Source organism: Diceros bicornis (assembly GCF_020826845.1).
Source record: "Diceros bicornis minor isolate mBicDic1 chromosome 32 unlocalized genomic scaffold, mDicBic1.mat.cur SUPER_32_unloc_2, whole genome shotgun sequence".
NCBI lineage: Eukaryota > Metazoa > Chordata > Mammalia > Perissodactyla > Rhinocerotidae > Diceros > Diceros bicornis.
This window is the reverse complement of record NW_026690908.1, coordinates 700,780-717,913: the sequence shown is the minus strand read 5'-3', so window position 1 is coordinate 717,913 and position 17,134 is coordinate 700,780. Positions and strand designations below refer to the sequence as shown.

The window sequence follows — 17,134 nt, the reverse complement described above, 5'->3', positions numbered from 1 at the left end:
TGGCAAACCTTTAAAAATCTGACAATGCCAATCTGACAATTCCCAGGGCAAAGATGACTCAGACACCATTGGTGGGAATGGAAATTGTTAAAACTTCAGAGGATGATTTGGCTGCAGCTCCTCAAGTTGCAGATGCACATCAGCCTCTGGCCCAACAATCCACTCACAGGCAGGTGTCCATTCTAGGGAGTCTACACGTGTGCTCGAGGAGACACACATAAGGATAGTCATTAGACATGGTAAAAGAATGAATTAATTGTAGTTAGTAGTTATTTTAAAAAGAAAGGAAAAAATGCATATGGGAAAGAATCAACCCTGCTGGCTACATATATGATCTGAGAAGGCAACTCATTAGTTTGTCTCCTTAATAGTATGTATACAGCACAGAGAGCACTGTACTAGGAATCTGGAGACAAGCATCCGAGCATTTACTTCCAACTCTGTCACTAAGTAGCAGTCAGACTATGGATGACTTAACTCAAGAAACCTCACTTTCCATTTCCTGGAAAATGAAGAGTTTAGGCTCTACAACCACTAAAATTACTTCCATCTCCACAATTCTATGATTCAATAAGCCAACTATCAAAAATTATATTCCAAAGTACCTATGTTGAGAAACTGTTCTTCCCAGACACCCTGAAATCAGAAACTATCAGAGAAATAGGACTTGTTAATATGTTGATACATAAAATGGTCCAAATTTCTTGGTGTGTCTATGACCAGCTTTTTAATCAAGATCGTAACTCAGAAAGAGCATATAAGCAGCTAAACCCACCATATTGACTCGGGTCACCCTCAGGAAAAACTAATATATCTTCTCCCATTTTAACATTCCAAAACAAGTTCCCCATACTAATGAGTCCATCTTGTCAAGTTCAGGTCTGTCTAGCCAAAAGTCATTCATGTATATGATAAGATTTACTTGATTTTTTAACAAAGATAAAATGATGAAGGGCTTTTTGTATTTTGCATGTTTCATCTATAAAGCTCTTACATTACAATTTAATAGCTTCAGCCTGCTACAATAATTTAAAGAGCCTTTTGAAACTTGTAATATGCCACGTCCAACATGATCTAGTAAAAAAAATCAGTAGTTCAGAATCCAAAAAAGCTTAAAAATTTCAGTACCACCAATACTTACACTTCAAAGACACCATTAACCAACAAGTCATTTGTTCCTACTGCAGAATTTAATAGGTTATTAACTTCTGTAATCATCCCAAAGCATAATTAGGATGCTATCATTAAAATGTATTTTTAATCAGAAATATTAAAACTAATGATTAAACTATTAAACTAAATGATTAACTAAATATTAAAACTAATGGCAACTGACGATCTGTTGTCTTTCTTTATGGTTTATCTTTTCTAGAATATCATATAAATGAAATCCTACCGTATTTGGCCTTTGGACCTTTCACCTTGTCAGTCAAATCAAAATTTCAAAATTCTTGTTCTATGGGCTTTCCAAATCTAAATTCTTACGATTCTAAATGAGTACGGAGACAAAACACACACTACATACTACCTGTAAAAACCTCCTCCTTATCCGATTTTAATTTTAGCACCAACTGCCAAGAAAAACCTTTCCACTGAAACCTAAATTCCATACACATTATGTCAATCATCAATTAGTCATTAATCTATCTTAACCAAAGGTGAGTTATTATTAGGAAGTTACACAATTTTCACCAAAGACTGTTTAAAGCTCCTTTCATTAAATGCAGTTTACAACAATTCACAGGCTTCAAAGTTCGCCTTGCAAATATACAGTCAATTATCAGAAACCATTAATGGGATTAGGCTTTTCTATAAAGGTGGTCCCAAGGAAGCAGGAACGCTTATTTGTTTCAAGAACGCAATGAGGAGCCCAATAGCCTGCGCGGAGTCAGGCAGAGGAGCGCTGACCACTGGCTGTCTTCTGAAGGAAAGTGTTCACCCCGGGATGTCGCGACCTGGCCTAGACGGGGTCCTGGGGGAGCGCGAACTCAAGGGCGCACACAGAGGGCAGGCGACTCCCTGCCGCCCCCTGCACCTCTGCTGGGTGGGCAGGAGGCCCTGCCGAGGTGGGGCCCCGCCAAGGCAGAGGGACCCGCCAGCCAGGCGGCGCTCCTCTGCTCCTCCAAGGGACAGAGGTTAGGCTCCCCCGCCTGAGGCAGCCCGCCAGCAGCCCCGTCCCCATCCGCCGCCCCCGACACCGCGCTCCCGCCATCAGCGGCGGCGATCTCCTCGCGGAGCCCGCCGCCCACCGCCCACCGCCCACCGCCTACCTCGGCGCCGCCTCCTGCCCAGCGCTCCTCCACACTGCAGAAAGGAGAGATCCACAGCGCTGAAAATCCTGGAGGAAGGATCCAGAAACCGCCAATCCCCCCACACAAACCAGCGCAGCTGCCACCTCCGCACCAGGGACCCTGCCTCCGGTGCACGCGGCACGCAGCTCTCCAGCTCGCCGGCCCCTCTGCCGCTCTGAGCGCCGGTCCTGCGCATGCGCGGGCCTCCGAGGATACAATGGGAACCGCTGGGGGGGGGCACCGGCTGGGCATGGGGGGATGGTGACCGAGGTGTCCATGAGACGAGAGCAGGAGCTGGCTGGCGCTTTGCAGCCCTTGACTCTGCTCTCTCTGGATGACCGTCAGCTCCTGGAGAAGATCTGCCTTCCCTTGAGGCGGCTTCTCCTGTCCTGAGAAGTGCATCACATGATCTAACATTTGTTTAAAAAAGAACGATGACATCCTTAACACCCGAAGTGTGTCGTGTCCCCAGAAGAATTCTCTGCTTCCCCAGAAGACTAGACAGCGAGCAGCTGGGACCGAGTTCTGACCCAGGAAGGAAAGACGCTGAGTGCAAAGCCGTCTCCCCTCCGCCAACTCCTCATCCTGATCTGTGGCCTTGATGGGGTGACAGCGCTGGGGACTTGTGCAGGTGACAGTGCTCAAGTGTTTGCCACGGTATTACATTTCTTATGGTTTAGTGGTTAAAAGAGGAGGCGAGCTGTCAGTTTTTTAGACAATTTCACTTGCAGAAATGTCTTTGGACAAAGAAGTTTGTTTTCTTCTGATTTTTATAATCAATAACAATAATTAAAATACTTATTTTCTTAATTTCATTGGCATGCTAAAACAAACAAGTCACTTGGTTTTCACCAAATTGGCCACATTTTCATTAAAACTTTGGAAGTATTGCTGTTTGAGGTAAAGAAAACATCTGGAAAGAACAATTACCCTTAGTTGATATCTTCCCAGATAAATGTACAAACACAGAGCTATGAGCCGTTTTGACGGGCCTGGCAAATCCAGTTTGAGTTCTAGAATGGATCATCCAAAGTAAGGTTAAATTAGTAATTTTCTGAGGAGTTTGCAAGTAAATGTTCATGTTGCCTTCATCAAATAGATCTGGTGATTTAAATGAAGTTTGAGTTTAATGACAAAAGTTTTCAAGAGACTGAGAAATATTAAGTACACGTACTTAAAAACGTGTAAATTAAAGTAAAGCCTGGCATTATCCTCTTTAAAACAGAGTCACAGTAACACTATTGTCAAGGTATGACAAGGAATAGAAATGTTTTATAGAGTCAATTCTTCACTTCTAAAGGACCTAATGTGACATTCTAGAAATCTCCATATTCTTTCAGTCATCTACATTTAAATTGCTCAATTTATATTTTAAAGACTAATGAATCTGAGGGCAAAATATTCAAGGTCATTGTTTAATTGTTTTTCATTGTTGCAAAGTACATGGGTATAAACTGTGGCTGAAATCCATGGTCTTGGAGAAGAAAAATATACAGAACTTATTTATCACTCTCACAGTGTGTCCTGACTTAATCCTACAAATGTCCCAAGAATAAAGCCTCAGTGAATTCCATTCTGTTCTTAGATATGACATCTTTCATTCATAATGAATATTGTCAAATTAGGCTCCAGCTAGTAATTATGTTCCTGACGCAAATAGGCAATAAAAAAGAATCCATGTTTGATTAAATTGGGCTCCAGAGGACTACTTAGAACCAAAATTTGTTTTTTGCTTTGTTTTTCTTTACGACGTCTTTCTTTTTCCTCAGTGGATTTGGCAGATAAATGACACAGAAAGCTGAGAGACTGGAGGGCAGGGTCTTGAAGAATATGGGGTTTCCTCATCTTCAAGATCTTTTTATCTTCCAAATTCTATGATTTTTGCTATTTATATAGGGATTCATTTTTTTTTTCATTATTTCTATTAGTGATCATAATAATGAGACTAACAAAACTTAGCACCTGTGGAACATTTTTCATCGTAAAAATTTACGTTATTCTGACAACTGTTAATATTTTAAAAAGCCATTAACAGCTAATCTGATGCTCAGAGGATTTTTAGGGTAGTGAGACTGTTCTGTACATAATGGTGGCTACATGTGTGTCAAAACCCATGGAACTATACAACACAAAGAGTGACCCTCAAACTAGGGACTGTAGTTCATAACAACGTATCAATATTGTTCATTCATTATAACAAATGTATCACACTAATGCAAGGTGTTAATAATAGGGGAGATGGGGCTTGGAGGAGAGGAGAGGGGCAGTGCGATGGGTGTATGGAACGCTATGTACTCTCTGTTCAATTATCTGTAAATCTAAAACTGTACTTTTAAGAATCAATTTTTTAAAGTTTTTTTGAAAGGCACTGAAAGGTAATTTAACACTGTATGGCATCTATTTTGTGCAGAAGCGCAAGGAAAGAAGAAGGTGATATGATTTAAACAATTCACCTTGTGAGAATTTGAATTGTGATGTGTTTCTGAAGCCTTAGACAAGGGCAGGACAGAATTTGAGAGATGTATGAAATAAAGGAGAAGGAAGACATCAGAGTGATCAGACCTGATCAATTAATATTAGGACAAATAACTAAATTGGATGGATTTGTTTTTATTTTCTTTGCTTTTTAGAAACCTTACACCTTTCTATGAAAGCCACACGTGCACAGTGTCAACAGGTATGTTTCCTACCGAGCGGCACCTGCTTCTCTCCCTCTGCATCTTCTATTCCTTTCCCCTGCCTCTCACTACCTCTGACTGATGGTCGCTGTTTCTATCTCCCTTCCTTACTCTTCCTCTCTCCTTTTTTTTTTTTTCCCTCTTTGTGCTTTCTCCTCTAACAGATCAGACTAACCATAACTTTCCTGGGCATTGTTTACTTCCACTGAAAGATCTCAGTTGTTTCCATCAAGAAATGATAGATCAGTGTTCTGGGAAAAATTTCTCTATTTCAGCTATTTCTCCACCCTCAATCTGAAGCAGGAAAATTTCTTGAATTTTGAACCAATTTTTTATATTTTTTTCTTTTTTGAATCCAAATTTCAGAGCTCCTGGTTGTATTGGAAAAATTCCTGAAGAAGGCTGCCTGGAGTTGAGCCAATAGTTCTTCCTATAAAAAGAGCCATAAAAAAGAATCCTTATTTTGTCCATGGGGCCTCAGGAGAAGCCCTCGTGAGAGAGGAATCCTTGCTAACCCTATGTTGTACCTAGGACTGGCTTCTCCTTAGACAGTGGTTCTCGAACTCCAGTGTGCATTAGAACTGTGTGGAGGTCCCCTACAACACAGAATGCTGAGCCCATCCCAGAGTTTGTGATCCAGTAGGATGGGGGACCCGAGAATTTACGTCTCTGACCATTTCCCAGGTGATGCTGCTGACCAGCTACACATTGAGAACCACCGGCTTAGAAACCTTAGGTTTCAAAGGATGCTTTCCTTGAGCAGACAGCCAAAACTATCAAAATCTTAATCAAGATTCACCAACAACTTGAACGTGTTGGCATTTGGATCTAGAGGCTCCTGAATTGTAAGAGACTAAAGCAAAGATTGCACTGATTTCAAGGTTTGTGACTCTCCTAAGTGTCACCGAATTCCTTTGCTTGCTTCCCTTGACCCCTACCTGGCTAGAAAAGAATATTAAAAACAAAGCCAGCTTTGATTATTTAATCTTCAGTCAATTAAGACATTTTTGAGGATTTTTTTGACAAAATAGCCAACTTTCTTTTATGTACACTATTGGAAACGAATTATTAGTGATAACAATGGTTATTTACTGAGGACCTAATATGTCTCTAGCCCTTTACAGACTTATTGCTCTGCTTCTCAGAACCCTATGGCATCCCAGGTGTGTTCACTGTTTCTCCACCACTCCTCTAATGAACCCCCCAGACCACACTCATATTTGACTTCACCATGCCTTCTCTCATTTAATTTAGCAGTAGATTAAAATTACAGAAGAAACTTGAAGGGGTCTTGAACCCCAGCAGGAGAAGGTCTAAAGTCTATCCAGGACAAATGGCTTAATGTTTGTTTCTGAGAAGTTTCCAGGGACAAAAACTCCACAACCTCCAGAAACTAGTTCTGTTCATTATTAATATCTCTAATCAATGATATACATCAATTGGTTTTTTATTGATTGGTTGATTGCTATATTACTTTGCCATATGATAAAATTTTTCTTTGTATTATTTAAATAATTTTCACTTTATATCCACTTTTTAAATTTAGCCTTCTCTGGACTTCCTCATACATTGAAGATGGTAGTTGTCACCTATTAACATTTTCCTCTTCTGTTTAGATAACCTCATTTTCTTTACTGTATTAAAAATATTTAATAAGTGTTGTACTTTTTTTCTCCAGTTCTTCTCTAAGTTCAATTTGTTGGGTAGTATAGTGGAAAGATGACTTCAGATGTCCTGTGTGGTAAAGAATCATCTTTGTACTGTATTCAATGTGAATACAATCTCTATTAGTTTTGTGTTCAGTCTAATCTGGAATCTGAACCTTTCTTCCTCCCTCCCTCTATTGTCTGGAATAGTTAATAATCCCAGACCTAGAGTTTTGCTTGTGGAAAGTGTTTGTTGTTCTTGTTGGTTAGTTGGCTTGACGTTCTAACAATTCAATTTATTTAGTAGATATGTCAGTTTTCCTATTTTATGTTTTTTTGTGTGTCAGTTTCAGTATATGAGTTTTTTATAAAGTGAATTTTGACCTTTGCTGTCTAATTCGTAGTGCTAAGTATTTCACAAAATGGTGTATCTCGTTAAGATCTAAGCACTCTGTAGAGAATACTTCTTATTTGATTTCTGATACTGGTCATTTGTGTTTCATTTCTTTTTCTTTTCCTTAATCAGTTTTGCTAGTGGTTTATTAACATTATTAATACTTTAACAATAACTTTTAGCCTGATTTATTTCTTTAGTGTTTTTCTATTTCATTGATTCTTATCTTTATTATTGTTTCCATTCTGTATTTTTTCCAGTGTTATTCTCTTTTAATTCTTGAGACAGAAGCTGAGATTGTGGATTTCTTGTCTTTCTTCCATACTCATACATTAATTTAAGCCTACACACCATTGCCTTCTAAGCACAGGTGTAGCTGGTATCTCGTGTTCCCTAGTGTATTTCTAAACTCTGTGCTGCAAGCCATGTCTGCCCCATAGTGTCTCCAGCCCATGAGCCTGCAACCATGCCAGCCTTTGTGTGTCTCCATCCCTCTACCTGAAGCTCGTATCTTGTGTCGAGTGTCACCATCTCATATGACTGCAGCCCGTGTCTGCCCTTTTGTTTTGTCAAGATTTTCTCTCCCTTCTGTCCATACCACCTCTCAAAAGTCTCCATTCCTTGTTCCTGTAGTCCTTGCCAACCCATATGAGTCTCCATCCCCTCTTTCTAAAACCCATGTCAGACAACTAATGTCAATATCTCATGTACCTGCAGCGCATACATTTCCTCCAGTGTTTCTATCTCCTGTGCCCACATTTTATACCAGACCTCACATGTCTCTCTCACTCCATGTGTCTGCATCCCTTTCCATCCCTGAGCATGCCTGTCCGCTGTGCTTCAGCCCATGCCAGCTCGTGTTTGTCTACATTCTCTGTGCCTGAAGCCTATCTAGACAACCAGTGTTTTCATTTACTGTTCCTCTAGCCCTTGTCTGAACTCTTGTGTTTCCTTACCCTGTGCCTGTAGCCCATGTGTGCCTCAAGTGTCTTCACTCAGTGTCCCACGCTTGGGTGTCATTCACTTGTTAAAGGACATATTGGTTCCTTCTAGGTTTTAGCCACTGTGAATAAAGCTGCTTTTTAGATGTTCTTAGGGGTCTGTGTGTGGATGTATATTTTCACAGTAGTTGGAGAAATACACTGGTGCACAATTGGTGCACCCTATAGTGACACTATATTTAGCTTCACAAGAATTAACAAGATGTCTTCTTAAGAGATTGTACTGTGTGTATTCCCATCAGCAGTGAATGAGATTTCCTATTGTCCTACATCCTCACCAGTAATTGGTATTGTCAGTTTTTGGTTTTTAGCTATTCTACTAGAAGAATAGAGTATCTCATTGGTGTTTTAATTTGCTTTTTCTTGATGCACAATGGATTTTATTTTCCAATAATTCCTTGTTGAGCAATTTATATTTGCTTATTTCCCATGTATATATGTATTTTTGGTAACTTGTCTATTCATATTTTGGTCTATTTATTTTAATTTGGGGAGTTTGTTTTCTTGTCCAGCATTTGATTGGTTCTTTGAATATTTTGCATGCAGGTCTTTCTGCAGATATGTGTTTTACAAATGTATTATCCTAGTCAGGAGTTTGTATTTCTACTCTGTGAATGCGTCTTTCCCAGATTGGAGAGTTTAAATTTAACCAAGTCCACATGATCAATTATTTTCTTCATGGATTGTGCTTTTTGTGCTGTGTATGAAAACTAATCATCAAACTATATATCATGAAGATTTTCTCCTGTTTCCCAGTATGATTTTTACAGTTTTGCATTTTATATTTAAGTTGATGAGTGATTTTGAGTAAATTTATGTCTAAGGTGCAAAGTTGGTGTCTTTGTTCATTTATTTCCATAGGGTTGTCCATTTTTATCATCACCATGGTTGATGATGACTAGAGACTAAAAGACTAAAGACCTAAAAGACTATTATTTTTTATGTTGGAGTGCCTTTATTGTCTTGACCAAGATCAAGTTGTCTGTATTTGCAGAGGTCTATGTGTGAACTTTACATGCTTTTTCATTTACCTCTGTGTCTATTCATTTTATTCTTTATTTATTTTTTAATTTTTATTTATTTATTTTTCCCCCAAAGCCCCAGTAGATAGTTGTATGTCACAGCTGCACATCCTTCCAGCTGCTGCACGTGGGACACTGTCCCAGCATGGCCAGAGAAACATTGTTTCGGTGCGCACCTGGGATCCGAACCCGGGCCACCAGCAGCGGAGCACGCACCCAACCGCCAAGCCATGGGGCCGGCCCTATTCATTTTAAAATATCACGGTTTGGATCCCGGGCGTGCAACGATGCACGGCTTCTCCGGCCATGCTGAGGCTGCATTCCACATACAGCAACTAGAAGGATGTGCAGCTATGACATAGAACTATCCACTGGGCCTTTGGGGGAAAACAATAAATAAATAAAATTATAAAAAAAAAAATCACGGTCTCTTGATTATTGTAGTATTGTAAAATATCACAGTCTCTTGACTTTGTAATTAATCTTGACATTGAGAAGTGTGAGTTCATCAATTTGTTCTTCATCAGGATTGTCTAGCCCACTCAGGGTTTCAAATGAGTTGGTCAATGTCTACAAAATAGCTTAGTGAGATTTTTATTGGAATTGCACTGGATCTTTAGATCAATTTAAGAAGAATTGACATCTTAATAATATTGTGACTTTTGATCATGAGCAAGGAGTATATCTCAATCGATTTATTTTTTCCTTTATTGCTTTTAAGAGTGTCTCATATTTTTTTCCACAGGTATCTGTAAATATTTTATTGGATTTACACTTGAGGATTTCTTTGTGTATGTGTGTGTATTGTTAATGGTATTGTTTCATATTCCAATTATTTGTTGGTATATAGAAAATCAACTGAATTTTGTATATTGAATTTGAACTTCTCTTCCTGATATCTCTATAAATTCCCATCTGGGCACAGAACAGGGGGCTCCATTTCTGTTTGAACATCCCAAATCATGACATTGAATAATCTGAACACTGAATTTCAGCCATTCACCAGAACTGCCAAGGCACACAGCCACCACTAATACTGCAGTTATAAACCTTTTCTGAGAGACTTGCCCTCGGATTCATTGAAGAATGCCCATTTTCCACTCAGCCTGGTAGTGGCAGTTTGGCGAGAAGACTGCAGAGCCCTTACAGGCTTATTCCTAGAGCTGAGACAAACTATCCCTGTCTTCCATTCCTAAAACGGAGACTGACCTGAACCTCCCTCAGCTCTAGGAATTAAGGCTCTCTCACACATAACTTCCCAGACACACTGCAGTTACAAGCCTTTTCTGAGAGTCATTCCCTCGGACTCACTAAAGAAAGCCAGTTCTCAACTCGGCCCGCCAGTGGCAGTTTGGCAAGAAACTGCAGAGCCCTTAGAGTCTTGTCCCTAGAGCTGAGCCAAATTATCTCTGTCTTCCATTTCTTGATCTGAGACCGTGCGAAAACCTCCCTCAGCTCTAGGAATTAAGACTGTCTCACAAATAAATTCCAAGGCACACTGCTGTTAAAAGCCTTTTCTGAGAGGCATTCCCTTGGATTCACTAAAGAAAATCGGTACTTGACTCGGCCTGCCAGTGGCAGTTTGGTGAGAAACTGCAGAGCCAGATTGTATGTATAACTGAGATGAAATGCTATTTGTCTTTCTCTGTCTCAGTTATATCACTTAGCATAATGACCTCAAGGTCCATCCATGACATTGCAAATGGCAAGATTTTTTCATTTTTATGGCTGAATAATATTCCATTGTAAATATATACCACATTTTCTTTCCTTATTTTTGTGAGGAAGTTTAGCCCTGAGCTAACATGTGCCAATCCTCCTCTTTTTGCTGAGGAAGACTGGCCCTGGGCTAACATCTGTGCCCACCTTCCTCCACTTTATATGGGACTGCATCACAACATGGCCTGACAAGCGGTGAGGCAGTGCATGCCCGGAATCTGAACCCTGGGCTGCCACAGCAGAGCACACACACTTAACCACTACGCCACCAGGCCGGCCCATACCACGTTTTCTTTATCCACTCATCTATTGATGGACATTTAGGTTGTTTCCATATCTTAGCTATTATAAATAATTCTGTAATAATCACAGGGGTGCGTATATCTTTTCAAGTTAGTGTTTTCATTTTCTTCGGATAAATACACTGAAGTGTATCTATTTTTAATTTTTTCAGGAACCTCCACTGTCTTTTCCATAGTGGCCGCACCAATTTCAATTCCCATGAACAGCACACAAGGGTTTCCTTTTCTTCACATCTTTGCCAACACTTATTATCTCTTGTCTCTTTGATGATCACCATCCTTACAGGTGTGAAGGGATAGCTCTTTGTGGTTTTGGTTTGCATTTCCCTGATGATTAGTGACATTGAGCTCCTTCTAATGTACATGTTGGTCATTTGGATATCTTCTTGGGACAAATGTCTACTTAGTTCTTTGCCCATTTTTCAATTGGATTGCTTTTTTGTTATTGGGTTGTATGAGTTCTTTATAAATTTTGTTATGGGTTGTATAAATTTTTTATAAATTTTAGATATTTAACTCCTTATCTGATACATGGTTTGTAAAACTTTTGTCCTAGCCTTTTGATTCTGTTGGTTGTTTCTTTTGCTGGGCATTTGCTTTTAAGTTTGAAGTAGTCACATTTGTTGATTTTTTCTTTTGTTGTTTGCAGTTTTGGTGGGATATCCACAAAATCATTGCCAAGACCAATGTGGAGGAGCCTCTTGCCTATGTTTTCTTCTAGCAGTTTTACAGCTTCAGGTCTGAGAATGCCCAAAAGGCCGGGAGGAGCAATGTCCCTTTTGTTGGAGCTGAACAGATTCAGTCTCTCATTTCTCTATCAAGCAGTTTTGTTCAGACTTTATAAACACAATTTTTTCCAATTTTAAGCCAAATTAAAAAGGTCAGCTTGCCCCATTCACTCCAAAAGTGCCCCCTAGGCTCCCCTGGTCAAGGAAATTCCCCCTGGGTTTCTCATTCCTAGGAATTCTTCCCTAGGTTCCTCTGACCTAAGGAATGTACCAGTACCCCCTTAAGACACCTAGCCTTAAGCCTTGAAAACAGCTCAAATAAACTCTGAACTGTTGACTTACAATAAGGAGGTCCAGGTTTCAGGAGAACTCACTGGGGTCACCTGAAGAATGCAGTGACCTGGAGGGCATAATGGGCCCCAATTGGTACCCAATGCCAGTTCAGTGTAGATTCCAGGTGGTCTCTGGTGGGTTTCTCTGTAATCCTGCCATGACTACACCAAGAAATATCTATGTAAATAATCCATAATCAATGTATAAATCAAAATTGGAGTGAGTTTATTATGAGCCAACTTTTGAGGACCATGGCCCAGGGCCTTCCTTCCCTAAGGAAGGAAGGGCACCAAAGAAGTGGGGTGTACAGAGCGGTTATATGCTGTCAAAGAGCATGTATCACATAGGATTGTAATGTCCCTTTTACTATAGCGACAAGATCGCCCTGTCAGATTGCCCTGCCAGAAGACCAATTGATGGACACAGAAAGGAGCAGGTCTGCTGTCTTGATGGGCTTGGCTGGTGTCAGGTCTGTTGTCTCAAACTGGATGGTCACAGGATGACTGCAGCAACCAAATCCTAGCTTAGGGAGAAATGCTCATCCTTAAGGTACTGCCAATGAGGGCATCCTTATCTTAAGGGCATATTCTCTTCTCTTTGGGACATGGGAAAGCAGATACACAATGCAGGCGACAGGCCCTTTTGGAAAAACAAACTCTGGCCAAATTAGTTTTACCCCAAATGGCTTCCTCATGTACTCCAATATATCCTATTGCTTGCCATTTATTTATCAGTTCCTTAGTACTCATTGTGTGTCTGTTATGTATACAGAATATGTAATATCCTGGGGAAAACGGGGGTTATAGGATATAGTGTCTGCAGACAAGGAGCTTATTACCCTACTTGGAAAATAACTACATTTCTTTCTGTTTTTTTGTGAGGAAGATCAGCCCTGAGCTAACATCCATGCTAATCCTCCTCTTCTTTTGATGAGGAAGACCAGCTCTGAGCTAACATCTATTGCCAATCCTCCTCCTTTCCCCCCCCCAAAACCCCAACAGATAGTTGTATATCATAGTTGCACATCCTTCTAGTTGCTGTATGTGGGACGTGGCCTCTGCATGGCCGGAGAAGCGGTGCGTCCGTGTGCGCCTGGGATCCGAATCGGGGCCGTCAGCAGCAGAGCGTGCGCACCCAACCGCCAAGCCACAGGGCCGACCCCAATAACTACATTTCCAAAATGCTAAACAGAAACACAGTAGAGAAAAAGATATGCCTCGATGGTCGAGGAAATGCCACAGCAAATTTATTAACTGAATTCAAAACAGCGACAATCAGCACAAATGCCAAGAAAGCTCTGGATACTCAAGTTTGCTCAACTAGCTTCTCACAATAAAGCAAAGATTCAGCACTGGTTCTGGAGAGACCTTGATGTGGACATATGATGATGACTTTGAATTCCTCTGAAGAGAATGTTTTAAATACAGGAAATAATGTGTGATTATTCTAAATAAACATAGATTTTTTTTTAAGTTTTATTTATTTTTTTTTCCCCCCAAAGCCCCAGTAGATAGTTGTACGTCATAGTTGCACATCCCTCTAGTTGCTGTATGTGGGACGTGGCCTCAGCATGGCCGGAGAAGCGGTGCGTCGGTACGCGCCCGGGATCCGAACCCAGGCCGCCAACAGTGGAGCCCGCACACCTAACCGCTAAGCCACGGGGCCGGCCCTAAACATAGATTTTTAAAATGTCAAAACGAGTGGTACTCGTGGTGTGTTATTTCTGAATAACAGCTGTCATTATCTTAGCTCTTTCCGCATAGTGTTTGCTCCTGCCTCACACCAGCCCTATGAACAGGGCCAGGGCGGGTATTATTCCTGATTTCCTGATGAGAACGCTGAGCCCTTGTAAAGTTAGGAGATCTGTCTGGGTGTCGGTATTGATGATATCCTAGGATTTTTGTCTACTCAGTATTTTACTTTATCTTCTGTAATTGCCATTAGATTTTGATATAATTGATAACTTGCTACCTTGGTTTTTCAAATGAAACCCACAAAGTTTGTCGGTATCTTTTGGTACCTTGTTAAGCAAATGAGGAAAATGAGATTACCAGCTACATCTGCTGCTCATATTGACAAGACATCGCCTTTATTTTTCTACCTGACAAACGTGTTCATTCAATAGACATTAAGTGGCTGTTATGCAGTCATCATGAAATTGTCAAAAGTGGGGGGATTGACAGGACAAGTGTGCACACTTCTCATGCTGAAGAGACTTTCAGTGCATTTGAGGGAAGATGAGATACACTTAGGAAAGTGTTAAGCCACTACCCTTCCAGACAGCACAACATTATTGTCAAAACGAGGGATGCAGGTGTGCCGTGTCTGTGTGCTGATTCTGGAGGAGTCCAGGTGAGCTGGGGCTTCAACCTGACTTTACTGATTGATGAGACTCTGTGAGGGGAGGACCAGGGAGGGCCTTCTAGTGGAGTGGAGCTTGACTCAGGAAACAGGGAGAGACGAATTTGGGGGGTGGACGGGAGACATGTAGAAAAATATAAGTGATAGTCTGGTTGAAGAGATGGCATCTGTAGACACTAAAAAGCCATGAAAGAAATTGTGTTTTCCTTATTTTCTGCTACTGGAGCCATGAGGTGAAGGAGAGGTTTTGAGATTACATCACAGCGCTGTCATGTGTGAGAGTCCTGGGGTGTGGCTGAAAGCCTGGAGGACCAACTGAACTTTCCATATATATATAGTTTATATGGGGTAGTATAGAGTGCTTATAGCATACATTGTATTGGGGTGAACGTGGAATCCTAAGTGAAACCATTTATCCCTTTGGCTGTTGGTGCCGCCTGTTTTATATGGAGCCAGTGAAGTCCAAGACTGAGTGGCATTGTATTAGGATGAGGAAGCGCTCTAGGCAAGAGTCCCTTCATCAGGGGATGTGCAGCTTGCTACCCGGATAGATGCCCGGCTACACCTTCCATGAAAGGTTCACATGATACAGATATGAAGGAGGCAGGATCCTGTGCCTAATGGCTGGCAACAGGCAGGGAGACATTTTCCTAAACCAGCAGCTGGTGCAGCACTGTCAGGACATCACCCCTGACATCCTCGCTTGCCCGAGTCTTACCTTCTTCCTCTAAGTATGAGGATATTCTCTGATGTTTTGGCCAATCCACATATACAGAATCCCTTCAGTTTCACCAATGAGAGCTCATTTCTAAATTCATGCTAATTAAACGAACCACTCATTTCACCAATGAAAAACTATTTCTGATATTCAGTAAGCTAAGTAGCAAAGCCTGTGGTGCTTATCAAGATATGACTAGCTTAAAGAGACGTGAATACCTGAAACGCACAGCTAGGTCTGAAATGCGACACTTTCTGATACAAGACTAGCTGACTCCTGGAATCTGAATTCTCTATTAGGGTCAATGACTGTCCCTGAAGGTAAAGCTTGAACTAACTCATCTATGCATTGTATATTACCGTCAATGCTGAAGAATATTTTATGAATTTCTTAATTTGTTAAAAAAATTACAGAAAGAGCATCTCCTGTCCATCAGTTAATTCAGTTTACTTTATACTCTCAACATGATGACTACAGTATGTTTTTTGTTTTTAATTTGCTCTTTACCTCTGCCACACTCTTACTCTCTTCACTTTGCTTTATAATCAACAAAGGTTTAGTGAAATATACATATAGGTAAGGCAAATGTCATGAGGCGAACCCGGGACATGCATATATTGAACACACACATCCTAAACATGTTGTTGTTCTGAAATCCTAATGAGTAGCTTTGCAAGGTGTTTATAGGCCTCAAAGTGGCCTCCCTTGTGAGATTTCCACTTTATTCCCCGGTGTCAGGTGTAGTTATGAGCCTTCTCATTCTGTCCAGATTCTATTGGCCTGTATCTGGGAAAAGTTTTCTTTGCCAGCAGATCCCTGTCCAATTCTTTTATTCTTGTCTGGTTTATTTACTTTTTCACTATATTTCTCCAAAACAGTTCCCAACTTGGACCCAAGATAAGTCAGTTTCCTGGACCTTTTGTTGTTGAAGGCAGGGAAGCTATTATCATCCTGTGGTGCCTAGTGTACGCTGTCTTTTGACTTTGCCACACGTATTCAAACAGATGTTAAAGGGACAACATATTTGAATGTATTAAAGATGCTAAAAAATTGGTTAAAAGATGCTTAAATTTCAGGGAGTTCTCCGATTGAGTGTCTGGATTTTCTGATCTTATAATCTCGGCCCACATGCCATCTCTACCTCTAAAGAAAGAGACATCATCTCAAAGAATCACCTCTTAGTTTGATTGAGCGTTTCTATTCTTTTTCTAGCCTCTCTTTCATCTATTTCTGCTCTGATTTTTGTTATTTCTGTCCTTCTACTGACTTTAGGCTTTGTTTATTCTTCTTTTTCTAGTTCTTTTAGATACAGTGTTAGATTGTTTATTTGGGCTTTTTCTCATTCCTTGAGGTAGGCTTGTATTGCTATAAATTTCACTCTTAGTACTACTTTTGCTGCATCCCATAAGTTTTCATATATTGTTTTTCATTTTCATTTGTATCTTGGTATATTTTGATTTCTCCTTTGACTTATTCATTGATCCAATAGTTGTTCAGTAGCATGTTGTTTACTGTCTAAATATTTGTGACTTTTCCAATTTTTTCTTGTAGTTGATTTCTAGTTTCATACACTTGTGGTCAGAAAAATGCGTGATATGATTTCAGTCTTCTTAGAATTATTGAGGCTTGCTTTGTTTCCCAACGTATGTCTATCTTTGAGAATGTTCCATGTGAACTTGAGAAGAATGTGTATTCTGCTGTTTTAAGATGAAATGTTCTATACATATCTATTAAGACCATCTGGTCTGATGTTTCATATAAGGCCACTGTTTCCTTGTTGACTTTCTGTGTGGATGATCAATCCATTGATGTGAGTGGGGTGTTGAAGTTCCCTACCATTATTGTGTTGCTGTCAATTTCTCCCTTTAAGTCTGATAATAGTTGTTTTATATAGTTTGTTGCTCCTGTGTTGGGTGCATGTATATTAATGTATTATGTCTT

General features: G+C 40.3%; 1 protein-coding gene across 4 annotated transcripts in view; it reads right to left on the bottom strand.

Annotated features, from left to right (window-relative positions):
- LOC131402212 (uncharacterized) overlaps positions 1 to 2,627 on the bottom strand; it is a 60,730-nt gene extending 58,103 nt beyond the window's left edge. For 3 of the 4 annotated variants that reach the window (XR_009218395.1, XM_058537086.1, XM_058537087.1), the window contains exon 1: positions 2,271 to 2,627. Coding sequence is in view for 3 of the 4 variants with exons in the window: in XM_058537086.1 (XP_058393069.1) it covers positions 2,271 to 2,543 (273 nt within the window). In the remaining variant the exon portion in view is untranslated. The remainder of the gene's footprint in view (positions 1 to 2,270) is intronic. The other variant, XM_058537083.1, reaches the window with a different exon arrangement.
- Positions 2,628 to 17,134: the final 14,507 nt, after the last annotated feature.